Raw genomic sequence first — 25,608 nt, 5'->3', positions numbered from 1 at the left:
GAAAGAGTGTTGTGTGTGTGCGAGAGAGTGTTCGTGTGTTTGTGAGAGAGAGTGTTGTTTGTGTGTGCGAGAGAGTGGTGTGTGTGTGTGTGCGAGAGAGTGGTGTGTGTGTGTGAGTGAGAGAGTGGTGTGTGTGTGTGAGTGAGAGAGTGGTGTTTGTGTGTGAGTGAGAGAGTGGTGTGTGTGTGTGCGAGAGAGTGGTGTGTGTATGTGCGAGAGAGTGGTGTGTGTGTGTGAGAGAGAGAGTGGTGTGTGTGTGTGAGAGAGAGAGTGATGTGTGTGTGTGTGAGAGAGAGTGATGTGTGTGTGTGTGAGAGAGAGTGTTGTGTGTGTGTGTGAGAGAGAGTGTTGTGTGTGTGTGTGAGAGAGTTGTGTGTGTGTGTGAGAGAGAGTTGTGTGTGTGTGTGTGTGCAAGAGTGTTGTGTGTGTGTGTGAGAGAGAGTCGTGTGTGTGTGAGAGAGTCGTGTGTGTGTGTGCGAGAGAGTGTTCGTGTGTTTGTGAGAGAGAGTGTTGTTTGTGTGTGCGAGAGAGTGGTGTGTGTGTGTGAGTGAGAGAGTGGTGTGTGTGTGTGTGAGAGAGTGGTGTGTATGTGTGAGAGTGGTGTGTGTGTGTGAGAGAGAGAGTGGTGTGTGTGTGATTGGTGTGTGTGTGAGTGTTGTGTCACTGGTGTGTGTGTATGTGTGTGTGTGTGAGTGTTGTGTCACTGGTGTGTGTGTGTGTGTGTGAGAGTGTTGTGTGTGTGTGTGTGTGTGTGTGTGTGCGAGAGAGTGTTCATGTGCTTGTGAGAGAGAGTGTTGTGTGTGTGTGCGAGAGAGTGGTGTGTGTGTGTGTGTGTGTGTGAGTGAGAGAGTGGTGTGTGTGTGTGAGAGAGTGGTGTGTGTGTGTGAGAGAGTGGTGTGTGTGTGTGAGAGTGGTGTTTGTGTGTGTGTATGTGTGAGAGAGAGTGGTGTGTGTGTGTGTGAGAGAGAGAGTGTTGTGTGTGTGTGTGTGTGTGTGAGAGAGTGTTGTGTGTGTGAGAGAGTGGTGTGTGTGTGTGTGTGTGAGAGAGTGTTGTGTGTGTGTGTGTGTGTGTGTGTGAGTATTGTGTGTGTTTGGGAGTTGTGTGTGTGTGTGAGAGAGAGTGTTGTGTGTGTGTTTGTGAGTTGTGTGTGTGTGTGAGTATTGTGTGTGTGTGAGTATTGTGTGTGTTTGTGAGGGTTGTGTGTGTGAGAGAGAGGGAGAGTGTTGTGTGTGTGTGTGTGTGTGTTGTGTCAATGGTGTGTGTCTGTGTTTGTATGTGTGTGTGTTGTGTGTGTGTTTGTGAGAGTTGTGCATGTGTGTGTTTGTGAGAGTTGTGTGTATGTGTGTGTGCTTGTGAGTTGTGTGTGTGAGTATTGTGTGTGTGTGAGAGTGTTGTGTGTGTGAGCGAGAGAGTGGTGTGTGTGTGTGTGAGTGAGAGAGTGGTGTGTGTGTGTGAGTGAGAGAGTAGTGTGTGTGTGTGTGAGTGAGAGAGTGGTGTGTGTGTGTGAGTGAGAGAGTGGTGTGTGTGTGTGAGAGAGAGAGTGATGTGTGTGTGTGTGTGAGAGAGTGTTGTGTGTGTGTGTGAGAGAGTTGTGTGTGTGTGAGAGAGTTGTGTGTGTGTGTGTGTGCGCGAGAGTGTTGTGTGTGTGTGTGAGAGATAGTCGTGTGTGTGTGTGAGAGAGTGGTGTGTGTGTGTGAGAGGGAGAGTGGTGTGTGTGTGAGAGAGAGAGAGTGATGTGTGTGTGTGTGAGAGAGAGTGTTGTGTGTGTGTGTGAGAGAGAGTGTTGTGTGTGTGTGTGAGAGAGTTGTGTGTGCGTGTGTGAGAGAGAGTTGTGTGTGTGTGTGAGAGAGAGTTGTGTGTGTGTGTGAGAGAGTTGTGTGTTTGTGTGTGTGTGTGAGAGAGAGAGTGGTGTGTGTGTGAGAGAGAGAGTGGTGTGTGTGTGAGAGAGAGAGAGTGATGTGTGTGTGTGTGAGTGAGTGTTGTGTGTGTGTGTGTGTGCGAGAGAGAGAGAGAGAGAAAGAGAGAGAGTGTGTGTGTGTGTGAGAGAGAGAAAGAGAGAGTGTGTGTGTGTGAGAGAGAGAGAGTGTTTTGTGTGTGTGTGTGAGAGTGTTTGTGTGTGTGTGTGTGTGTTTGTGTGTGTGTGTTTGTGAGAGTTGTGCATCTGTGTGTTTGTGAGAGTTGTGTGTGTGTTGTGTGTGTGTGTTTGTGAGAGTTGTGTGTGTGTGTTTGTGAGAGTTGTGTGTGTGTGTGTTTGTGAGAGTTGTGTGTGTGTGTGTGTGTTTGTGAGAGTGTGTGTGTGTTTGTGAGAGTGTGTGTGTGTGTTTGTGAGAGTGTATGTGTGTGTGTGTGAGAGAGAGAGTGTTTTGTGTGTGTGTGTGTGCGAGAGTGTTGTGTGTGTGTGTGAGAGAGAGTCGTGTGTGTGTGAGAGAGTGGTGTGTGTGTGAGAGAGAGAGAGTGTTGTGTGTGTGCGAGAGAGTGTTCGTGTGTTTGTGAGAGAGTGTTGTTTGTGTGTGCGAGAGAGTGGTGAGTGTGTGTGAGTGAGAGAGTGGTGTGTGTGTGTGAGTGAGAGAGTGGTGTGTGTGTGTGAGTGAGAGAGTGGTGTGTGTGTGTGAGTGAGAGAGTGGTGTGTATGTGTGAGAGAGAGTGTTGTATGTGTGTGTGCGTGTGTGTGTGTGAGAGAGAGTTGTGTGTGTGTGTGAGAGAGTTGTGTGTGTGTGTGTGTGTGAGAGAGTGTTGTGTGTGTGTGAGAGAGAGAGTGTGTTGGGTGTGTGAGAGAGGGAGTGTTGTGTGTGTGAGGAGAGAGTGTTGTGTGTGTGCAAGAGTGTGGTGTGTGTGTGTGTGTGAGTGAGAGAGTGGTGTGTGTGTGTGTGTGTGTGAGAGAGAGTGTTTGTGTGTGCGAGAGTGTTGTGTGTGTGTGTATGTGAGAGAGAGTGTTGTGTTGTGTGTGTGTGAGAGAGAGAGTGTTGTGTGTGTGTGTTTGTGAGAGTTGTGCATCTGTGTGTTTGTGAGAGTTGTGTGTGTGTGTGTGTTTGTGAGAGTTTGTGTGAGTGTTTTGTGAGTTGTGTGTGTGTGTGTGTGTGTGTGAGTGAGTGTTGTGTGTGTGCGAGAGAGAGAGAGAGAAAGAGAGAGAGTGTGTGTGTGTGAGAGAGAAAGAGAGAGTGTGTGTGTGTGAGAGAGAGAGTGTTTTGTGTGTGTGTGTGAGAGTGTTTTGTGTGTGTGTGTGTTTGTGAGAGTTGTGCATCTGTGTGTTTGTGAGAGTTGTGTGTGTGAGTGAGTGAGTGTTGTGTGTGTGTGTTTGTGAGAGTTGTGTGTGTGTGTTTGTGAGAGTTGTTTGTGTGTGTTTGTGAGAGTTGTGTGTGTGTGTGTTTGTGAGAGTTGTGTGTGTGTGTGTGTTTGTGAGAGTGTGTGTGTGTGAGAGAGAAAGTGTTTTGTGTGTGTGTGTGTGCGAGAGTGTTGTGTGTGTGTGCGAGAGTGTTGTGTGTGTGTGTGAGAGAGAGTCGTGTGTGTGTGAGAGAGTGGTGTGTGTGTGTGTGAGTGAGAGAGTGGTGTGTGTATGTGTGAGAGAGAGTGTTGTGTGTGTGTGAGAGAGCGTGTTGTGTGTGTGTGTGAGAGAGTTGTGTGTGTGTGTGAGAGAGAGAGTTGTGTGTGTGTGTGTGTGCGAGAGTGTTGTGTGTGTGTGTGTGAGAGAGAGTCGTGTGTGTGTGAGAGAGTGGTGTGTGTGTGTGAGAGAGAGAGTGTTGTGTGTGTGCGAGAGAGTGTTCGTGTGTTTGTGAGTGAGAGAGTGGTGTGTGTATGTGTGAGAGAGTGGTGTGTATGTGTGAGAGAGTGGTGTGTATGTGTGAGAGAGTGGTGTGTGTGTGTGAGAGAGAGAGTGATGTGTGTGTGTGTGTGTGAGAGAGAGTGTTGTGTGTGTGTGTGAGAGAGAGTGTTGTGTGTGTGTGTGGGAGAGTTGTGTGTGTGTGTGTGTGAGAGAGTTGTGAGTGTGAGAGTTGTGTGTGTGTGTTTGTGAGAGTTGTGTGTGTGTGTGTTTGTGAGAGTGTGTGTGTGTGTTTGTGAGAGTGTATGTGTGTGTGTGTGAGAGAAAGAGTGTTGTGTGTGTGCGAGAGAGTGTTCGTGTGTTTGTGAGAGAGAGTGTTGTTTGTGTGTGCGAGAGAGTGGTGTGTGTGTGTGTGCGAGAGAGTGTTGTGTGTGTGTGAGTGAGAGAGTGTTGTGTGTGTGTGTGAGAGAGAGTGTTGTGTGTGTGTGTGAGAGAGTTGTGTGTGTGTGTGTGAGAGAGAGTTGTGAGTGTGTGTGTTGTGTGTGTGTGTTTGTGAGAGTTGTGTGTGTGTGTTTGTGAGAGTTGTGTGTGTGTGTGTGTTTGTGAGAGTGTGTGTGTGTGTGTTTGTGAGAGTGTATGTGTGTGTGTGAGAGAGAAAGAGTGTTGTGTGTGTGCGAGAGAGTGTTCGTGTGTTTGTGAGAGAGAGTGTTGTTTGTGTGTGCGAGAGAGTGGTGTGTGTGTGTGTGCGAGAGAGTGGTGTGTGTGTGTGAGTGAGAGAGTGGTGTGTGTGTGTGAGTGAGAAAGTGGTGTGTGTGTGTGTGAGTGAGAGAGTGGTGTGTGTGTGTGCGAGAGAGTGGTGTGTGTATGTGCGAGAGAGTGGTGTGTGTGTGTGAGAGAGAGAGTGGTGTGTGTGTGTGTGAGAGAGAGAGTGATGTGTGTGTGTGTGAGAGAGAGTGATGTGTGTGTGTGTGAGAGAGTGTTGTGTGTGTGTGTGAGAGAGTTGTGTGTGTGTGTGAGAGAGAGTTGTGTGTGTGTGTGTGTGCAAGAGTGTTGTGTGTGTGTGTGAGAGAGAGTGTTGTGGGGGTATGTGTGTGTGTGTGAGAGAGACAGTGTTCTGTGTGTGTGTGTGTGTGTGTGTGTGTGTGTGTGTGTGTGTGTGTGTGTGTGAGAGAGAGAGAGAGAGTGTTCTGTGTGTGTGTGAGAGAGAGAGAGAGAGAGTGTTCTGTGTGTGTGTGAGAGAGAGAGTGAGTGTTCTGTGTGTGTGTGAGAGAGAGAGAGCGTGGTGTGTGAGTGTGTGTGAGTGTTGTGTGTGTGTGTGTGTGTGTTGTGCATGTGTGCGTGTTTGTGTGTGTGTGAGGGAGAGAGTGTTTGTGTGTGTGAGTGAGAGAGAGAGTGTTGTGTATGGGTGTGTGTATGTGTGTGTGAGAGAGTGTTTTGTGTGTGTGTGTGTGTGTGTGTTGTGTCAGTGGTGTGTGTGTGTGTGAGTGTTTTGTGTGTGTGTGTCTGTGTTGTGTGTGTGTTTGTGAGAGTTGTGCATGTGTGTGTTTGTGAGTTGTGTGTGTGAGTGTTGTGTGTGTGTGTCTGAGTGGTGTGTGTGTGTGAGAGAGAGTTAGTGTTGTGTGTGTATGAGAGAGAGAGAGTGTTGTGTGTGTGCGTGCGAGAGAGTGTTGTGTGTGTGAGAGAGAGAGTGTTGGGGTATGTGTGTGTGTGTGAGAGAGACAGTGTTCTGTGTGTGAGTGTGTGTGTGTGTGTGTGTGTGTGTGTGTGAGAGAGAGAGAGAGCGTGGTGTGTGTGTGTGAGAGAGAGAGAGCGTGGTGTGTGAGTGTTGTGTGTGTGTGTTGTGTGTTGTGCATGTGTGCGTGTTTGTGTGAGTGTGTGAGAGAGAGAGTGTTTGTGTGTGTGTGTGAGAGAGAGAGAGAGAGTGTTGTGTATGGGTGTGTGTGTGTGTATGTGTGTGTGAGAGAGAGTGTTTTGTGTTTGTGTGTGTGTCTGTGTGTGTGTTGTGTCAGTGGTGTGTGTGTGTGTGTGTGTGAGTGTTTTGTGTGTGTGTGTCTGTGTTGTGTGTGTGTTTGTGAGAGTTGTGCATGTGTGTGTTTGTGAGTTGTGTGTGTGAGTGTTGTGTGTGTGAGTGAGTGATTGTTGTGTGTGTGTGAATGAGTTGTGTGTGTGTGTGTGCGTTTGTGAGAGTTGTGTGTGTGTGTGAGAGAGAGAGATTGTTGTCTGTGTGATTGGTGTGTATGTGTGTGTTTGTGAGAGTTGTGTGTGTGAGTGTTTGTGTGTATGTGTGTGAGAGAGAGTGTTGTGTGTGTGTGTGAGAGAGAGTGCTGTGTGTGTGTGTGAGAGTGTTGTGTATGTGTGTGAGAGTGTTGTGTGTGTGTGAGCGATAGAGTGTTTTGTGTGTGTGTGTGTGAGAGAGAGTGTTGTCTGTGTGATAGAGAGAGTTGTGGGTGTGTGTGTGAGAGAGAGAGAGAATGTTGTGTGTGTGTGTGTGAGAGAGAGAGAGTGTTGCCTGTGTGTGTGTGAGAGGTACAGTGTTGTGTGTGTGTGAGAGAGAGTGTTATGTGTATGTGTGTGTGTGAGTGAGAGAGTGTTGTGTGTGTGTGTGAGAGAGTGTTGTGTGTGTGTGAGAGAGTGTTGTCTCTGTGTGTGAGAGAGTGTGTTGTGTGTGTGCGAGAGAGAGTGTGTTGTGTGGGTGTGTGAGAGAGAGTGTCATGAGCGTGTGTGTGTGAGCGTGTTATGTGCGTGTGTGTGTGTGAGAGTGTTATGTGCATGCGTGTGTGTGTGTGTGTGTGTGAGAGAGAGAGAGAGAGTGTTGTGTGTGTGATTGGTGTGTGTGTGTGAGTGTTGTGTCACTGGTGTGTGTGTATGTGTGTGTGTGAGTGTTGTGTCACTGGTGTGTGTGTGTGTGTGTGAGAGTGTTTTGTGTGTGTGTTTGTGAGAGTTGTGTGTGTGTGTTTGTGAGAGTTGTGTGTGTGTGTGTGAGAGAGAGAGAGAGTGTTGTGTGTGTGTGTGTGTGAGAGAGAGAGTGTTGTGTGTGTGAGAGAGAATGTTGTGTGTGTGTGTGTGAGAGAGAGAGTGTTGTCTGTGTGTGTGTGAGAGATACAGTGTTGTGTGTGCGTGTGTGTGAGAGAGAGTGTTATGTGTGTGTGTGTGTGTGTGTGTGAGTGAGTGTTGTGTGTGTGTGTGAGAGAGTGTTGTCTCTGTGTGTGAGAGAGTGTTGTGTGTGTGTAAGAGAGAGTGTGTTGTGTGTGTGTGAGAGAGAGTGTGTTGTGTGGGTGTGTGAGAGAGAGTGTCATGAGCATGTGTGTGTGAGCGTGTTATGTGCGTGTGTGTGTGAGAGTGTTATGTGCGTGCGTGTGTGTGTGTGTGAGAGAGAGAGTGTTGTGTGTGTGATTGGTGTGTGTGTGTGAGTTGTGTCACTGGTGTGTGTGTATGTGTGTGTGTGTGAGTGTTGTGTCACTGGTGTGTGTGTGTGTGAGAGTGTTTTGTGTGTGTGTTTGTGAGAGTTGTGTGTGTGTGTTTGTGAGAGTTGTGTGTGTGTGTGTGTGAGAGAGTTGTGTGTGTGTGTGAGTGAGAGAGAGAGAGTGTTCTGTGTGTGTGAGTGAGAGAGAGAGAGTGTTCTGTGTGTGTGAGTGAGAGAGTGAGTTGTGTGTGAGTGAGAGAGAGTGTTCTGTGTGTGTGTGTGTGAGAGTGAGTGTTCTGTGTGTGTGTGTGTGTGTGTGTGTGTGTGAGAGAGAGAGTGCTGTGTGTGTGTGTGAGAGAGAGTGTTGTGTGTATGTGTGAGAGAGAGTGTCATGTGCATGTGTGTGTGAGAGTGTTATGTGCGTGTGTGTGTGTGAGAGAGAGCGAGAGAGTGTTGTGTGTGTGTGAGAGAGAGTGTTGTGTGTGTGTGTGTTGTGTCAGTGGTGTATGTGTATATGTGTGTGTGTGTGTGTGAGTGGTGTATGTGTGTGTGTGAGGGTGTTTTGTGTGTGTGTGTTTGTGAGAGTTGTGCGCGTGTGTGTGTGTTTCTAAGAGTTGTGTGTGTGTGTTTGTGAGAGTTGTGTGTCTGTGTGTGTGTGTGAGTGAGAGTGTTCTGTGTGTGAGAGAGTGTGTTGTGTGTGTGTGTGTGTGTGTGAGTGAGAGAGAGAGAGAGTGTGTTCTGTGTGTGTGTGAGAGTGAGTGTTCTGTGTGTGTGTGAGAGAGAGAGAGAGTGTTATGTGTGTGTGTGTGTGTGAGAGAGAGAGGGAGAGTGTTGTGTGTGTGTGTTGTGTCAGTGGTGTGTGTCTGTGTTTGTGTGTGTGTGAGTGTTATGTGAGGTTGTGTGTGGTGTGTGTGTGTGAGCGAGTGAGTGTTCTGTGTGTGTGTGTGTGAGTGACAGAAAGAGTGTGGTGTGTGTGTGAGAGACTGTTGTGTGTGTGTTTGTGTGTGAGTGTTGTGTGTGTTTGTGTGTTGTGTGTGTGAGTGTTATGTGAGGTTGTGTGTGGTGTGTGTGTTGTGTGAGTGGTGTGTGTGTGTCTGTTTGTGAGAGTTGTGTGAGTGTTGTGTGTGTTTGTGAGAGTTTGTGTGTGTGTGAGTGTTGTGTGTGTTTGTGAGAGTTGTGTGTGTCGGTGAGTATTGTGTGTGTGTGAGAGACAGTGTTGTGTGTGTGTGTGAGAGAGAGAGAACGTGTTGTATGTGTGACAGAGTGTTGTGTGTGTGTGAGAGAGAGACTGTTGTGTGTGTGTGTTTGTGTGAGGGTGTTGTGTCTTGTGTGTGAGAGAGCGTGTAGAGTGTGTATGAGAGAGAGTGTTCTGTGTGTGTCTGTGTGTGTGAGAGAGAGTGGTGTGTCTGTGTGTGTGCGCGCGAGAGTGTTGTGTGTGTGCGCGCGAGAGTGTTGTGTATGCGTGTGTGAGTGGTGTGTGTGTGTGAGAGAGAGTTAGTGTTGTGTGTGTATGAGAGAGAGAGAGTGTTGTGTGTGAGAGAGTGTTGTGTGTGTGTGAGAGAGAGAGTGTTGTGGGGGTATGTGTGTGTGTGTGAGAGAGACAGTGTTCTGTGTGTGTGTGTGTGTGTGTGTGTGTGTGTGTGTGTGTGTGTGAGAGAGAGAGAGTGTTCTGTGTGTGTGTGAGAGAGAGAGAGAGTGTTCTGTGTGTGTGTGAGAGAGAGAGTGAGTGTTCTGTGTGTGTGTGAGAGAGAGAGAGCGTGGTGTGTGAGTGTGTGTGAGTGTTGTGTGTGTGTGTGTTGTGTGTTGTGCATGTGTGCGTGTTTGTGTGTGTGTGAGGGAGAGAGTGTTTGGGTGTGTGTGTGTGTGAGAGAGAGAGTGTTGTGTATGGGTGTGTGTATGTGTGTGTGAGAGAGTGTTTTGTGTGTGTGTGTGTGTGTGTGTGTGTTGTGTCAGTGGTGTGTGTGTGTGTGAGTGTTTTGTGTGTGTGTGTCTGTGTTGTGTGTGTGTTTGTGAGAGTTGTGCATGTGTGTGTTTGTGAGTTGTGTGTGTGAGTGTTGTGTGTGTGTGTCTGAGTGGTGTGTGTGTGTGAGAGAGAGTTAGTGTTGTGTGTGTATGAGAGAGAGAGTGTTGTGTGTGTGCGTGCGAGAGAGTGTTGTGTGTGTGAGAGAGAGAGTGTTGGGGTATGTGTGTGTGTGTGAGAGAGACAGTGTTCTGTGTGTGTGTGTGTGTGTGTGTGTGTGTGTGTGTGTGAGAGAGAGAGAGAGCGTGGTGTGTGTGTGTGAGAGAGAGAGAGCGTGGTGTGTGAGTGTTGTGTGTGTGTGTTGTGTGTTGTGCATGTGTGCGTGTTTGTGTGTGTGTGTGAGAGAGAGAGTGTTTGTGTGTGTGTGTGAGAGAGAGAGAGAGAGTGTTGTGTATGGGTGTGTGTATGTGTGTGTGAGAGAGAGTGTTTTGTGTTTGTGTGTGTGTCTGTGTGTGTGTTGTGTCAGTGGTGTGTGTGTGTGTGTGTGTGAGTGTTTTGTGTGTGTGTGTCTGTGTTGTGTGTGTGTTTGTGAGAGTTGTGCATGTGTGTGTTTGTGAGTTGTGTGTGTGAGTGTTGTGTGTGTGAGTGAGTGATTGTTGTGTGTGTGTGAATGAGTTGTGTGTGTGTGTGTGCGTTTGTGAGAGTTGTGTGTGTGTGTGAGAGAGAGAGATTGTTGTCTGTGTGATTGGTGTGTATGTGTGTGTTTGTGAGAGTTGTGTGTGTGAGTGTTTGTGTGTATGTGTGTGAGAGAGAGTGTTGTGTGTATGTGTGTGAGAGAGAGTGCTGTGTGTGTGTGTGAGAGTGTTGTGTATGTGTGTGAGAGTGTTGTGTGTGTGTGTGAGCGATAGAGTGTTTTGTGTGTGTGTGTGAGAGAGAGAGTGTTGTCTGTGTGATAGAGAGAGTTGTGGGTGTGTGTGTGTGAGAGAGAGAGAATGTTGTGTGTGTGTGTGTGAGAGAGAGAGAGTGTTGCCTGTGTGTGTGTGAGAGGTACAGTGTTGTGTGTGTGTGAGAGAGAGTGTTATGTGTATGTGTGTGTGTGAGTGAGAGAGTGTTGTGTGTGTGTGTGAGAGAGTGTTGTGTGTGTGTGTGAGAGAGTGTTGTGTGTGTGTGAGAGAGTGTTGTCTCTGTGTGTGAGAGAGTGTGTTGTGTGTGTGCGAGAGAGAGTGTGTTGTGTGGGTGTGTGAGAGAGAGTGTCATGAGCGTGTGTGTGTGAGCGTGTTATGTGCGTGTGTGTGTGTGAGAGTGTTATGTGCATGCGTGTGTGTGTGTGTGTGTGTGAGAGAGAGAGAGAGAGTGTTGTGTGTGTGATTGGTGTGTGTGTGTGAGTGTTGTGTCACTGGTGTGTGTGTATGTGTGTGTGTGAGTGTTGTGTCACTGGTGTATGTGTGTGTGTGTGAGAGTGTTTTGTGTGTGTGTTTGTGAGAGTTGTGTGTGTGTGTTTGTGAGAGTTGTGTGTGTGTGTGTGAGAGAGAGAGAGAGTGTTGTGTGTGTGTGTGTGTGAGAGAGAGAGTGTTGTGTGTGTGAGAGAGAATGTTGTGTGTGTGTGTGTGAGAGAGAGAGTGTTGTCTGTGTGTGTGTGAGAGATACAGTGTTGTGTGTGTGTGTGTGTGAGAGAGAGTGTTATGTGTGTGTGTGTGTGTGTGTGTGAGTGAGTGTTGTGTGTGTGTGTGAGAGAGTGTTGTCTCTGTGTGTGAGAGAGTGTTGTGTGTGTGTAAGAGAGAGTGTGTTGTGTGTGTGTGAGAGAGAGTGTGTTGTGTGGGTGTGTGAGAGAGAGTGTCATGAGCATGTGTGTGTGAGCGTGTTATGTGCGTGTGTGTGTGAGAGTGTTATGTGCGTGCGTGTGTGTGTGTGAGAGAGAGAGAGAGTGTTGTGTGTGTGATTGGTGTGTGTGTGTGAGTGTTGTGTCACTGGTGTGTGTGTATGTGTGTGTGTGTGAGTGTTGTGTCACTGGTGTGTGTGTGTGTGAGAGTGTTTTGTGTGTGTGTTTGTGAGAGTTGTGTGTGTGTGTTTGTGAGAGTTTGTGTGTGTGTGTGAGAGAGTTGTGTGGGTGTGTGAGAGAGAGTGTCATGAGCATGTGTGTGTGAGCGTGTTATGTGCGTGTGTGTGTGAGAGTGTTATGTGCGTGCGTGTGTGTGTGTGAGAGAGAGAGAGTGTTGTGTGTGTGATTGGTGTGTGTGTGTGAGTTGTGTCACTGGTGTGTGTGTGTATGTGTGTGTGTGTGAGTGTTGTGTCACTGGTGTGTGTGTGTGTGAGAGTGTTTTGTGTGTGTGTTTGTGAGAGTTGTGTGTGTGTGTTTGTGAGAGTTGTGTGTGTGTGTGTGTGAGAGAGTTGTGTGTGTGTGTGAGTGAGAGAGAGAGAGTGTTCTGTGTGTGTGAGTGAGAGAGAGAGAGTGTTCTGTGTGTGTGAGTGAGAGAGTGAGTTGTGTGTGAGTGAGAGAGAGTGTTCTGTGTGTGTGTGTGTGAGAGTGAGTGTTCTGTGTGTGTGTGTGTGTGTGTGTGTGTGAGAGAGAGAGTGCTGTGTGTGTGTGTGAGAGAGAGTGTTGTGTGTATGTGTGAGAGAGAGTGTCATGTGCATGTGTGTGTGAGAGTGTTATGTGCGTGTGTGTGTGTGTGAGAGAGAGCGAGAGAGTGTTGTGTGTGTGTGAGAGAGAGTGTTGTGTGTGTGTGTGTTGTGTCAGTGGTGTATGTGTATATGTGTGTGTGTGTGTGAGTGGTGTATGTGTGTGTGTGAGGGTGTTTTGTGTGTGTGTGTTTGTGAGAGTTGTGCGCGTGTGTGTGTGTTTCTAAGAGTTGTGTGTGTGTGTTTGTGAGAGTTGTGTGTCTGTGTGTGTGTGTGAGTGAGAGTGTTCTGTGTGTGAGAGAGTGTGTTGTGTGTGTGTGTGTGTGTGTGTGTGAGTGAGAGAGAGAGAGAGTGTGTTCTGTGTGTGTGTGAGAGTGAGTGTTCTGTGTGTGTGTGTGAGAGAGAGAGAGAGTGTTATGTGTGTGTGTGTGTGAGAGAGAGAGGGAGAGTGTTGTGTGTGTGTGTTGTGTCAGTGGTGTGTGTCTGTGTTTGTGTGTGTGTGAGTGTTATGTGAGGTTGTGTGTGGTGTGTGTGTGTGAGCGAGTGAGTGTTCTGTGTGTGTGTGTGTGAGTGACAGAAAGAGTGTGGTGTGTGTGTGAGAGACTGTTGTGTGTGTGTTTGTGTGTGAGTGTTGTGTGTGTTTGTGTGTTGTGTGTGTGAGTGTTATGTGAGGTTGTGTGTGGTGTGTGTGTTGTGTGAGTGGTGTGTGTGTGTCTGTTTGTGAGAGTTGTGTGAGTGTTGTGTGTGTTTGTGAGAGTTTGTGTGTGTGTGAGTGTTGTGTGTGTTTGTGAGAGTTGTGTGTGTCGGTGAGTATTGTGTGTGTGTGAGAGACAGTGTTGTGTGTGTGTGTGAGAGAGAGAGAACGTGTTGTATGTGTGACAGAGTGTTGTGTGTGTGTGAGAGAGAGACTGTTGTGTGTGTGTGTTTGTGTGTATGAGAGAGAGAGAGTGTTATGTGTGTGAGTGTTATGTGTGTGAGAGACAGTGTTGTGTGTGTGAGCGAGAGAGTGTTCTGTGTGTGTGAGAGAGAGAGAGAACGTGTTGTGTGTGTATGTGTGTGTGTGTGAGAGAGAGAGAGTGTTATGTGTGTGTGTGTGAGTGTTGTGTGTGTGTGTGTAAGAGAGAGAGTGTTGTGTGTGTGTTGTGTCAGTGGTGTGTGTGTGTATGTGCGTGTGTGGGAGAGTGTTTTGTCTGTCTGTGTTGTGTGTGTGTGTGAGAGAGAGACAGTGGTGTGTGTGTGTATGTGAGAGAGAGAGTGTTTTGTGTGTGTGTGTGTGTCTGTGTGTGTGTGTGTGTTGTGTCAGTGGTGTGTGTGAGTGTTTTGTGTGTGTGTGTCTGTGTTGTGTGTGTGTTTGTGAGAGTTGTGCATGTGTGTGTTTGTGAGTTGTGTGTGTGAGTGTTGTGTGTGTGTGTCTGAGTGGTGTGTGTGTGTGAGAGAGAGTTAGTGTTGTGTGTGTATGAGAGAGTGTTGTGTGGGTGTGTGAGAGAGAGTGTCATGTGCATGTGTGTGTGAGAGTGTTATGTGCGTGTGTGTGTGTGAGAGAGAGCGAGAGAGTGTTGTGTGTGTGTGAGAGAGAGTGTTGTGTGTGTGTGTGTTGTGTCAGTGGTGTATGTGTATGTGTGTGTGTGTGTGTGAGTGGTGTGTGTGTGTGAGGGTGTTTTGTGTGTGTGTGGTTGTGAGAGTTGTGCGCGTGTGTGTGTGTTTCTAAGAGTTGTGTGTGTGTGTGTTTGTGAGAGTTGTGTGTCTGTGTGTGTGTGTGAGTGAGAGTGTTCTGTGTGTGAGAGAGTGTGTTGTGTGTGTGTGTGTGTGTGAGTGAGAGAGAGAGTGTGTTCTGTGTGTGTGTGAGAGTGAGTGTTCTGTGTGTGTGTGTGTGTGAGAGAGAGAGAGTGTTATGTGTGTGTGTGTGTGTGTGAGAGAGAGAGGGAGAGTGTTGTGTGTGTGTGTTGTGTCAGTGGTGTGTGTCTGTGTTTGTGTGTGTGTGAGTGTTATGTGAGGTTGTGTGTGGTGTGTGTGTGTGAGCGAGTGAGTGTTCTGTGTGTGTGTGAGTGACAGAAAGAGTGTGGTGTGTGTGTGAGAGACTGTTGTGTGTGTGTTTGTGTGTGAGTGTTGTGTGTGTTTGTGTGTTGTGTGTGTGAGTGTTATGTGAGGTTGTGTGTGGTGTGTGTGTTGTGTGAGTGGTGTGTGTGTGTCTGTTTGTGAGAGTTGTGTGAGTGTTGTGTGTGTTTGTGAGAGTTGTGTGTGTCGGTGAGTATTGTGTGTGTGTGAGAGACAGTGTTGTGTGTGTGTGTGAGAGAGAGAGAACGTGTTGTATGTGTGACAGAGTTGTGTGTGTGTGAGAGAGAGACTGTTGTGTGTGTGTGTTTGTGTGTGTGTGTGTGTATGAGAGAGAGAGAGTGTTATGTGTGTGAGTGTTATGTGTGTGTGAGAGACAGTGTTGTGTGTGTGAGCGAGAGAGTGTTCTGTGTGTGAGAGAGAGAGAGAGAACGTGTTGTGTGTGTATGTGTGTGTGTGAGAGAGAGAGTGTTATGTGTGTGAGTGTTGTGTGTGTGTGTAAGAGAGAGAGTGTTGTGTGTGTGTTGTGTCAGTGGTGTGTGTGTGTATGTGCGTGTGTGGGAGAGTGTTTTGTCTGTCTGTGTTGTGTGTGTGTGTGAGAGAGAGTTTTGTGTGTGTGTGTGAGTGAGAGACAGTGGTGTGTGTGTGTGAGTGAGAGACAGTGATGTGTGTGTGTGTGAGAGAGAGAGACAGTGGTGTGTCTGTGTGTGTGAGAGAGAGAGTGTTGTGTGTGTGTGTGTGAGAGAGAAAGTGTCATGTGTGTGTGTGAGTGAGAGTGGTGTGTGTGTGTGCGAGAGGGTGTTGTGTGTGTGTGTGTGAGAGTGTTGTGTGTGTGTGTGAGAGTGTTTTGTGTGTTTGTGTTTGTGTGTGTGTGTGTGAGTGAGAGACAGTGGTGTGTGTGTGTGTGTGTGTGTGTGTGAGTGAGAGACAGTGGTGTGTGTGTGTGTGTGTGTGTGTGTAAGAGACAGTGGTGTGTGTGTGTGTGAGAGAGAGAGAGAGACAGTGGTGTGTGTGTGTGTATGTGAGAGAGAGAGAGACAGTGGTGTGTGTGTGTGTGTGAGAGAGAGTGTTGTGTGTGTGTGTGAGAGAGAGTGTTGTGTGTGTGTGAGAGAGAAAGTGTCTGTGTGTGTGTGTGTGCGAGCGAGTGGTGTATGTGTGTGCGAGTGAGTGTTGTGTGTGTGTGCGAGCGAGTGGTGTGTGTGTGTGCGAGAGAGTGTTTGTGTGTGTGTGTGAGAGACAGTGGTGTGTGTGTGTGAGAGACAGTGGTGTGTGTGTCTGTGAGAGAGAGAGTGTGTGTGTGTGTGTGTGTGTGTGTGAGAGAGAGAGTGTGTTGTGTGTGTGTGTGAGAGAGAATGTGTGTGTGTGTGAGAGTGGTGTGTGTGTGTGCGAGCGAGTGTTGTGTGTGTGTGCGAGCGAGTGTTGTGTGTTGTGTGTTTGTGTGTGAGTGTTGTGTGTGTTTGTGTGTTGTGTGAGTGGTGTGTGTGTGTGTGTGTTAATGAGAGTTGTGTGAGTGTTGTGTGTGTTTGTGAGAGTTTGTGTGTGTGTGTTTGTGAGTGTTGTGTGTGCGTGAGAGACAGTGTTGTGTGTGTGAGAGAGAGAGAGAGAGAATGTGTGTGTGTGTGAGACTGTTGAGTGTGTGTGTGAGAGAGAGAGTGTTATGTGTGTGAGTGAGAGAGAGTGTTGTGTGTGTGTGTGAGAGAGAGTGTTGTGTGTGTATGAGAGAGAAAGTGTCTGTGTGTGTGTGTGTGTGTGCGAGAGAGTGTTGTGTGTGTGTGCGAGAGAGTGTTGTGTGTGTGTGAGAGTGTTTTGTGTGTTTGTGTGTGAGTGAGAGACAGTGGTGTGTGTGTGTGTGTGTGAGAGAGACAGTGGTGTGTGTGTGTGAGAGAGAGTGTGTGTGTGTGAGAGAGAGAGAGAGAGAGACAGTGGTGTGTCTGTCTGTGTGTGTGTGTGAGAGAGAGTGTTGTGTGTGTGTGTGAGAGAGAGTGTTGTGTGTGTGTGTGAGAGAGAGTGTTCTGTGTGCGTGAGAGAGACAGTGTTGTGTGTGTGAGAGAGAGAGTGTTGTGTGTGTGTGAGAGAGAAAGTGTCTGTGTGTGTGTGAGAGTGGTGTGTGTGTGTGCGAGCGAGTGGTGTGTGTGTGTGCGAGCGAGTGTTGTGTGTGTGTGCGAAAGAGTGTTGTGTGTGTGTGAGCGAGTGTTGTGTGTGTGTGCGAGCGAGTGTTGTGTGTGTGTGCGAGAGAGTGTTGTGTGTGTGTGCGAGAGAGCGTTTTGTGTGTTTGTGTGTGTGTGTGAGTGAGAGACAGTGGTGTGTGTGTGTGTGAGAGAGAGAGTGTGTGTGTGTGTGAGAGAGAGAGAGACAGTGGTGTGTCTGTGTGTGTGTGAGAGAGAGTGTTGTGTGTGTGTGTGAGAGCGAGTGCTGTGTGTGAGAGAGAGAGTGTTTTGTGTGTGTGTGTGTGAGAGAGAGAAAGTGTGTGTGCGTGTGTGAGAGAGTGGTGTCTGTGTGTGTGCGAGAGAGTGTTGTGTGTGTGTGTGTGTGAGTGAGAGAGTGGCGTGTGTGTGTGTGAGAGAGTGGTGTGTGTGTGTGTGTGTGTGTGTGTGTGAGAGAGACAGTGGTGTGTGTGTGTGAGAGCGAGTGGCGTGTGTGTGTGTATGTGTGAGAGTGTTTGTGTGTGTGTGTGAGAGAGAGTTGTCTGTGTGTGTGTGTGTGTGAGTGCTGTGTGTGTGAGTGAGAGACAGTGGTGTGTGTGTCTGTGAGAAAGTGTTGTCTGTATGTGTGTGTGTGTGTGTGAGTGAGAGACAGTGGTGTGTGTGTGTGTGTGAGAGAGAGTGTTTTTTGTGTGTGTGTCCCCAAAACGAGAAGGCATAGGTTTAAGATGAAAGGAGAAAAATATAAAAGGGACCTAAGGGTCAACGTTTTCACACAGAGGCTGGTGCATGTATGAAATGGGCTCCCAGAGGAAGTAGTGGAGGCTGGTACAATTACAACAGTTAAAAGGCATCTGGAAGTTTGCATGAATAGGAGGGGTTTAGAGTCATATGGACCGAATGTTGGCAAATGGGACTAGATTTATATCGGATATCTGGTCGCTATTGATGAGTTGGACTAAAGGGTCTGTTGTCCTGCCATATATGTCTATGATTTTATAACTCAGGATTAACCGTAATCATTCCAGACATCCTAATTTGCACTACCATGCCATTGATGATCTCTGTCATGGAAATGGCCTCCCCCATTGTACCCTAGCTGGCCAGAAAATTATCTCATTTACCTTACCTTACCAGGCTAGGAAACCGCCTCTCTCATTTTAGCCATCCTAGCTAGGTCCCATCTGTTTCACCCTGCTGTTTCTCTCTCATCAACCGTGTTTTGCCCCATGGTCGCTCATCAAATTTGCTTCCATTTAACCTGAAGATAGTTACCATTACACCTTCTTGCTTATCCAACATTACAACATTGTGCCACCTTTAATAATTGCTCACACAGACCCGTTCTGCTTGTTAGCTGCACATTTTCAATGCTGACCCTCTTGTCTAATGAGCAGTAAAATAAACATACTCATCCTTGCTTTGATGCCAGCATTCGATCCAGTGTCACTAGCTAAAATTACCAAGACCCTGCTCACAGTGTCTAAATTATTGTAGTGATTTTAAAGCAGCGGCTTTTAATTCTTGGGTACAGTTATTACAGATCTTATTTCAGCATATATGTGAGAGAGAAACTTAATGCAAGTACATTTGAAAGTTCTCTCCTTGAAACATAGAATGAAAACTTACAGTTACGGATCCCTTGTCAATGACTATCTTAGTATTTATATCACATATCTTCATCAATAAACAAGGCTACCAGTCACACAGATGTCTTTTTCATATTTCCATTAACCCTGTGAAGCGTAATTTTCGTTCGAGCTCTCCCCCACCGCCACCCCCCCCCCCCCGCCACCCCCACCCCGACCACCCCCGTTTACTTTCTCGTCGCCTGAAGGCAACTTGGATTCTTAGCTTTGTTCCTGAAGTATAAAAGCCTATCCCATCACTCTTTCTGTATTAGAGATAATGGGAACTGCAGATGCTGGAGATTCCAAGATAATAAAATGTGAGGCTGGATGAACACAGCAGGCCAAGCAGCATCTCAGGAGCACAAAAGCTGACGTTTCGGGCCTAGACCCTTCATCAGAGAGGGGGATGGGGGGAGGGAACTGGAATAAATAGGGAGAGAGGGGGAGGCGGACCGAAGATGGAGAGCAAAGAAGATAGGTGGAGAGGGTGTAGGTGGGGAGGTAGGGAGGGGATAGGTCAGTCCAGGGAAGACGGACAGGTCAAGGAGGTGGGATGAGGTTAGTAGGTAGCTGGGGGTGCGGCTGGGGGTGGGAGGAAGGGATGGGTGAGAGGAAGAACCGGTTAGGGAGGCAGAGACAGGTTGGACTGGTTTTGGGATGCAGTGGGTGGGGGGGAAGAGCTGGGCTGGTTGTGTGGTGCAGTGGGGGGAGGGGATGAACTGGGCTGGTTTAGGGATGCAGTGGGGGAAGGGGAGATTTTGAAACTGGTGAAGTCCACATTGATACCATATGGCTGCAGGGTTCCCAGGCGGAATATGAGTTGCTGTTCCTGCAACCTTCGGGTGGCATCATTGTGGCAGTGCAGGAGGCCCATGATGGACATGTCATCAAGAGAATGGGAGGGGGAGTGGAAATGGTTTGCGACTGGGAGGTGCAGTTGTTTGTTGCGAACTGAGCGGAGGTGTTCTGCAAAGCGGTCCCCAAGCCTCCGCTTGGTTTCCCCAATGTAGAGAAAGCCGCACCGGGTACAGTGGATGCAGTATACCACATTGGCAGATGTGCAGGTGAACCTCTGCTTAATGTGGAATGTCATCTTGGGGCCTGGGATGGGGGTGAGGGAGGAGGTGTGGGGACAAGTGTAGCATTTCCTGCGGTTGCAGGGGAAGGTGCCGGGTGTGGTGGGGTTGGAGGGCAGTGTGGAGCGAACAAGGGAGTCACGGAGAGAGTGGTCTCTCCGGAAAGCAGACAGGGGTGGGGATGGAAAAATGTCTTGGGTGGTGGGGTCGGATTGTAAATGGCGGAAGTGTCGGAGGATAATGCGTTGTATCCGGAGGTTGGTAGGGTGGTGTGTGAGAACGAGGGGGATCCTCTTGGGGCGGTTGTGGCGGGGGCGGGGTGTGAGGGATGTGTCGCGGGAAATGCGGGAGACGCGGTCAAGGGCGTTCTCAATCACCGTGGGGGGGAAGTTGCGGTCCTTAAAGAACTTGGACATCTGGGATGTGCGGGAGTGGAATGTCTTATCGTGGGAGCAGATGCGGCGGAGGCGGAGGAATTGGGAATAGGGGATGGAGTTTTTGCAGGAGGGTGGGTGGGAGGAGGTGTATTCTAGGTAGCTGTGGGAGTCGGTGGGCTTGAAATGGACATCAGTTACAAGCTGGTTGCCTGAGATGGAGACTGAGAGGTCCAGGAAGGTGAGGGATGTGCTGGAGATGGCCCAGGTGAACTGAAGGTTGGGGTGGAAGGTGTTGGTGAAGTGGATGAACTGTTCGAGCTCCTCTGGGGAGCAAGAGGCGGCGCCGATACAGTCATCAATGTACCGGAGGAAGAGGTGGGGTTTGGGGCCTGTGTAGGTGCGGAAGATGGACTGTTCCACGTAACCTACAAAGAGGCAGGCATAGCTGGGGCCCATGCGGGTGCCCATGGCCACCCCCTTAGTCTGTAGGAAGTGGGAGGAGTCAAAAGAGAAGTTGTTGAGTGTGAGGACGAGTTCCGCTAGGCGGATGAGAGTTTCGGTGGAGGGGGCCTGGTCGGGCCTGCGGGACAGGAAGAAGCGGAGGGCCTTGAGGCCATCTCCATGCGGAATGCAGGTGTACAGGGACTGGACGTCCATGGTGAATATGAGGTGTTGGGGGCCAGGGAATTGGAAGTCCTGGAGGAGGTGGAGGGCGTGGGTGGTGTCACGGACATAGGTGGGGAGTTCCTGGACCAAAGGGGAGAAAATGGAGTCCAGATAGGTGGAGATGAGTTCGGTGGGGCAGGAGCAGGCTGAGACGATGGGTCGACCAGGGCAGGCAGGTTTGTGGATTTTGGGAAGGAGATAGAAACGGGCTGTGCGGGGTTGGGGAACAATGAGGTTGGAGGCTGTGGGTGGGAGGTCCCCTGAGGTGATGAGGTCATGAATGGTGTTGGAGATGATGGTTTGGTGCTCGGGTGTGGGGTCATGATCGAGGAGGCGGTAGGAGGTGGTGTCGGAGAGTTGGCGTCTGGCCTCGGCGATGTAGAGGTCAGTACGCCATACTACCACTGCGCCACCCTTGTCTGCGGGTTTGATGGTGAGGTTGGGGTTGGAGCGGAGGGAGCGGAGGGCTGCCCGTTCTGCGGGGGAGAGGTTGGAGTGGGTGAGAGGGGTGGAGAGGTTGAGGCGGTTAATGTCTCGACGGCAGTTGGAGATGAAGAGGTCGAGGGAGGGTAGGAGGCCTGGGGGTGGTGTCCAGGAGGAGGACTTGTGTTGGAAGCGGGTGAAGGGGTCAGTGGAAGGAGGGTTGGGTTCCCGGTTGAAGAAGTAGGCATGCAGGCGAAGACGGCGGAAAAACTGCTCTATGTCCGACCGTGACTGGTATTCGTTGATGTGTGGTTGTAGGGGGACAAAGGTGAGCCCCTTGCTCAGGACTAACCGTTCGTCCTCAGTCAGTGGGAGGTCTGGGGGGATGGTGAAGATTCGGCAGGGCTCAGGGTGGCTGTCTCCTCTGGGGTTGCAGGCTGTGGAGGTTGTGGGCGGAGCGATGATGTCGTCGGCCGTGGGCGGGGTTCCGTCGGCCGTGGGCGGGGTTCCGTCGGCGTCGGCCGTGGGCGGGGTTCCGTCGGCGTCGGCCGTGGGCGGGGTTCCGTCGGCGTCGTTGGTGATTGAGAACGCCCTTGACCGCGTCTCCCGCATTTCCCGCGACACATCCCTCACACCCCGCCCCCGCCACAACCGCCCCAAGAGGATCCCCCTCGTTCTCACACACCACCCTACCATCCTCCGACACTTCTGCCATCTACAATCCGACCCCACCACCCAAGACATTTTTCCATCCCCACCCCTGTCTGCTTTCCGGAGAGACCACTCTCTCCGTGACTCCCTTGTTCGCTCCACACTGCCCTCCAACCCCACCACACCCGGCACCTTCCCCTGCAACCGCAGGAAATGCTACACTTGTCCCCACACCTCCTCCCTCACCCCCATCCCAGGCCCCAAGATGACATTCCACATTAAGCAGAGGTTCACCTGCACATCTGCCAATGTGGTATACTGCATCCACTGTACCCGGTGCGGCTTTCTCTACATTGGGGAAACCAAGCGGAGGCTTGGGGACCGCTTTGCAGAACACCTCCGCTCAGTTCGCAACAAACAACTGCACCTCCCAGTCGCAAACCATTTCCACTCCCCCTCCCATTCTCTTGATGACATGTCCATCATGGGCCTCCTGCACTGCCACAATGATGCCACCCGAAGGTTGCAGGAACAGCAACTCATATTCCGCCTGGGAACCCTGCAGCCATATGGTATCAATGTGGACTTCACCAGTTTCAAAATCTCCCCTTCCCCCACTGCATCCCTAAACCAGCCCAGTTCATCCCCTCCCCCCACTGCACCACACAACCAGCCCAGCTCTTCCCCCCCACCCACTGCATCCCAAAACCAGTCCAACCTGTCTCTGCCTCCCTAACCGGTTCTTCCTCTCACCCATCCCTTCCTCCCACCCCCAGCCGCACCCCCAGCTACCTACTAACCTCATCCCACCTCCTTGACCTGTCCGTCTTCCCTGGACTGACCTATCCCCTCCCTACCTCCCCACCTACACCCTCTCCACCTATCTTCTTTGCTCTCCATCTTCGGTCCGCCTCCCCCTCTCTCCCTATTTATTCCAGTTCCCTCCCCCCATCCCCCTCTCTGATGAAGGGTCTAGGCCCGAAACGTCAGCTTTTGTGCTCCTGAGATGCTGCTTGGCCTGCTGTGTTCATCCAGCCTCACATTTTATACTCTTTCTGTATTAGCTGTATTTACCATCATGCTTCAAGAAAGTGTGCAAGCTGCATTTGTCTATTTCAAGCTATTAGTGTGTATTTAAATATCAGTTTTATTCAATTTCTAATTTCAATCTCCAACAGCTCATTCTAGAAAGTAGGTGATTTTCATTTGGACACTTGGCTGCATCATTTGTGCGAACAGTGTACTGTTTTCTATTTGTAAAATCAACTTAAACTTAGTAATATACAGATCGATATATAATTTGTCTAATGAGAAAACTATTTAATACATTTTCATTCAGCCATTTTTTAATGAGTAGAATGGTTCTGGACGTGAGTTTGCTCGCTGAGCTGGAAGGTTAGTTTTCAGACGTTTCGTCACCATTCTAGGTAACATCATCAGTGAGCCTCCGACAAAGCGCTGGTGTTATGTCCCGCTTTCTATTTATCTGGTTAGGTTTCCTTGGGTTGGTGATGTCATTTCCTGTTCTTTTTCTCAGGGGATGGTAGATTGGCTCCAAATCAATGTGTTTGTTGATGGAGTTCCGGTTGGAATGCCATGCTTCTAGGAATTCTCGTGCGTGTCTCTGTTTGGCTTGTCCTAGGATGGATGTGTTGTCCCAATCAAAGTGGTGTCCTTCCTTATCTGTACGTAAGGATACGAGTGATATTGGGTCATGTCGTTTTGTGGCTAGTTGATGTTCATGTATCCTGGTGGCTAGCTTTCTGCCAGTTTGTCCAATGTAGTGTTTGTCACAGTTCTTGCAAGGTATTTTGTAGATGACGTTCGTTTTATTTGTTGCCTGTATAGGGTCTTTTAAGTTCATTAGCTGCTGTTTTAGTGTGTTGGTGAGCTTGTGGGCTACCCTGATGCCAAGAGGTCCGAGTAGTCTGGTAGTCATTTCGGAAATGTCTTTGATGTAGGGGAGAGTGGTTATGGTTTCTGAGCCCGTTTTGTCTGTTTGTCTGGATTTATTGCTGAGGAATCGGCGGACTGTGTTCATAGGGTACCCATTCTTTTTGAATACGCTGTATAGGTGATTTTCCTCTGCTCTGCGTAGTTCCTTTGTGCTGCAGTGTGTGGTGGCTCATTGGAATAATGTTCTAATGCAGCTTCGTTTGTGCGTGTTGGGATGGTTGCTCCTGTAGTTCAGTATTTGGTCCGTATGTGTTGTTTTCCTGTAGACGCTGCTTTGAAGTTCCCCATTGGCTGTTCGCTCTACTGTGACATCTAGGAATGGCAGTTTGTTGTTGTTTTCCTCCTCTTTTGTGAATGTTATGCCAGTAAGGGTATTATTGATGATCTTGAAGGTTTCCTCTAATTTGTTTTGTTTAGTGATGACAAAGGTGTCATCCACATAGCGGACCCAAAGTTTGGGTTGGATGATTGGCAGAGCTGTTTGTTCGAGTCTCTGCATGACTGCCTCTGCTAAGAACCCTGATATCGGAGATCCCATGGGTGTACCGTTGGTTTGTCTGTAGGTTTTGTTATTGAAAGTGAAGTGGGTGGTGAGGCATAGGTCCACTAGCTTGATGTTGTCCTGGCTGATGAGGTTGGTGGTGTCTGGTGTATGTGTCTTCTGTTCTTCTAATAGTGTCATCAGTGTTTCTTTGGCCAGGTTGATGTTGATGGATGTGAACAGGGCTGTTACGTCAAAGGAGACCATTATTTCATCCTCTTCTACCTTGGTGTCTTTGATGGTGTTCAGGAATTCTTGAGTGGAGCGAATGGAGTGGTGGGAGTCTTCTACTAGGTGTTTTAGTCTTTGGTGTAGTTCCTTGGCTAATCTGTAGGTTGGTGTTCCAGGTAGCGACACTGTGGGCCTGAGGGGGGCTTCTGGTTTGTGAATTTTTGGTAGTCCGTAGAAGCGTGGTGTGTTGGATCTATCTGGTTTCATTTTTTGGAAGTCTCTCTTGTTCTCCAGATTTTTGAAGTTTTTTGAGTAAGGCAGTGGTTCGATTCTCTAGTTGTGGGGTCGGGTCTATTGCCACCTGTTGGTAAGTGTCGGTATCTGCAAGCAGTGCATTCGCTTTCTCAATGTAGTCTGTTCGGTTTAAAATGGCTGTCAAGCGTCCTTTGTCTGCAGGTAGGATAACGATGTTTTTATCTTTTTTGAGTCCTTTTAGGGCTTTCCTTTCTTGTGTATTGAGTGTGTTTTCTTCCTTTTTCCTGCTTAGTGTTGGTGCGACTGTCTGTCTGATGGTTTGCTGGGTTTCTTCTGTGAGTTTGTTGTCTTTCAGTGTTGCTTCTAACGCTGCTAAGAAATCTTTCTTGTCCACATCCTGGAAGTTGTAATTTAATCCTCTTACTAAGATGGCTTTTTCAGTGCCTGTTAATGGTTGGTCAGATAAGTTTTTTATCCATGCTTCTGTGTTGTCTGTGTTGTTATTTTGTGTGAGTTTGTCCAGTTTATTCTGCAGGTCTAGTTTTTTCGTTTTTTGTGTTTGCCGCTGTCTGATGTCTATGGCTCGTTGTACTGTGTCTGTCCATTCATGGTCTGTCGCGTTAGTGAGTAAAGTTTTTTGGCGCGAAATTTCCCGGGAAAGCGGGACATAACACCAGCGCTTCGTCGGAGGCTCACTGATGATGTTACCTAGAATGGTGACGAAACGTCTGAAAACTAACCTTCCAGCTCAGCGAGCAAACTCACATCCAGAACCTCAACCTGAGCTACAAATCTTCTCAAAACTCGCTAGTAGAATGGTTTTTGAATGAACAAACTGTGCATTTTACAATAACCAACAACCCAAATACCTTTGTTACAAAGTTGAATAACCTACTGCCACCAACTGTGAAACATTAGGATAAGATTCTTAAGATTCTCTTTATGCGAGCCCTGTAAAATGTGTAAGCAATTATGCAATGATGGCTTAGAATTGAATAATTATACTTTTCAAGCATGTGTTGTCTAAAAAGCTGTTGCACAAAAATGGGATAAAGTGTAATAAAGTTCTGTTTTAATGGCTTTTCAACATTCTTAGACTGTCTGAGATCCTAGCTCATGGAGTGTTACAGAATTGACTTCTACAGTTGTATGTCTGTAGTTTACTTACGTTGTGCTAGTTTTTGTCTTTTTGTGAAAGCACTTTTCATTACTATGGATACTACTGTTTGCTTTGATTCCCTCTTTTCTCTTCATTTTAATTTTTTTTAAAGCCATCGGAAGCCGATCCATTGGTGATTGTGTTTGTACATCGGCCTCTATGCGCAATGCTAAAAGTGCACCCGTCCTGCTCCATACTTCTTCCAATCCTTACCTGCTTGACCTAGTCCTCACCCCCTTTTTTGATGAACTTTCAGGTAGTTCAGCTCTGCTTACTTGCTGTGCCTATTTACCATTCGTCTTGTTGCTTGCTTGGCTATTCTAACTACCAAAAATTAATGGACCTTGTAAAATGGAACAAAATGGAATATTTTAGTTTTTTGCTAAGTTGATTTGTGCTAGAAATTGGGAAACACATTACAGGATTAATATTGTTTGCTTTCTGACACAAATATTATCTCTACATATAGCCAGCTTCACTTTTACTATGTAGTGTTCTTAACCTTCCACTTACGTGAATGGTCGCATATTGCAAAAAAAATCAGATTTTTTTAGGAAATGTTGGCAATGTTAGAAATCTGAAATAAAAGCAAAGAAGATTGTAAAAACTAACTTTGGCAACATCTGTGGGACAAATATAGGGTCCTTCAGAACTTTAAAGTAGAAGCAAACATTTTAATAGGATGAGGAAAAATGGACAATTTGATATATGTACGTATGTGTATCTCTCTTTTTCCCACTTCTACTAAAATGTTAACAATAACTTCACA

General features: G+C 48.2%; 1 protein-coding gene across 11 annotated transcripts in view; it reads left to right on the top strand.

The window, feature by feature from the left end:
* ralgapa1 (Ral GTPase activating protein catalytic subunit alpha 1) overlaps nucleotides 1-25,608 on the top strand; it is a 324,614-nt gene that overhangs the window by 134,174 nt on the left and 164,832 nt on the right. For 8 of the 11 annotated variants that reach the window (XM_048537681.2, XM_048537674.2, XM_048537672.2 and 5 more), the window contains one exon: nucleotides 24,952-25,095. The exons of the other annotated variants lie outside the window; for them this stretch is intronic. In XM_048537681.2, coding sequence (XP_048393638.1) covers nucleotides 24,952-25,095 — 144 coding nt within the window. The remainder of the gene's footprint in view (nucleotides 1-24,951; nucleotides 25,096-25,608) is intronic. 11 annotated transcript variants of the gene reach the window in all.

Source organism: Stegostoma tigrinum, chromosome 10 (genome assembly GCF_030684315.1).
Source record: "Stegostoma tigrinum isolate sSteTig4 chromosome 10, sSteTig4.hap1, whole genome shotgun sequence".
Lineage (NCBI taxonomy): Eukaryota > Metazoa > Chordata > Chondrichthyes > Orectolobiformes > Stegostomatidae > Stegostoma > Stegostoma tigrinum.
The sequence above is the reverse complement of the archived record's forward strand: the minus strand, read 5'-3'. Positions and strand labels throughout refer to the sequence as shown.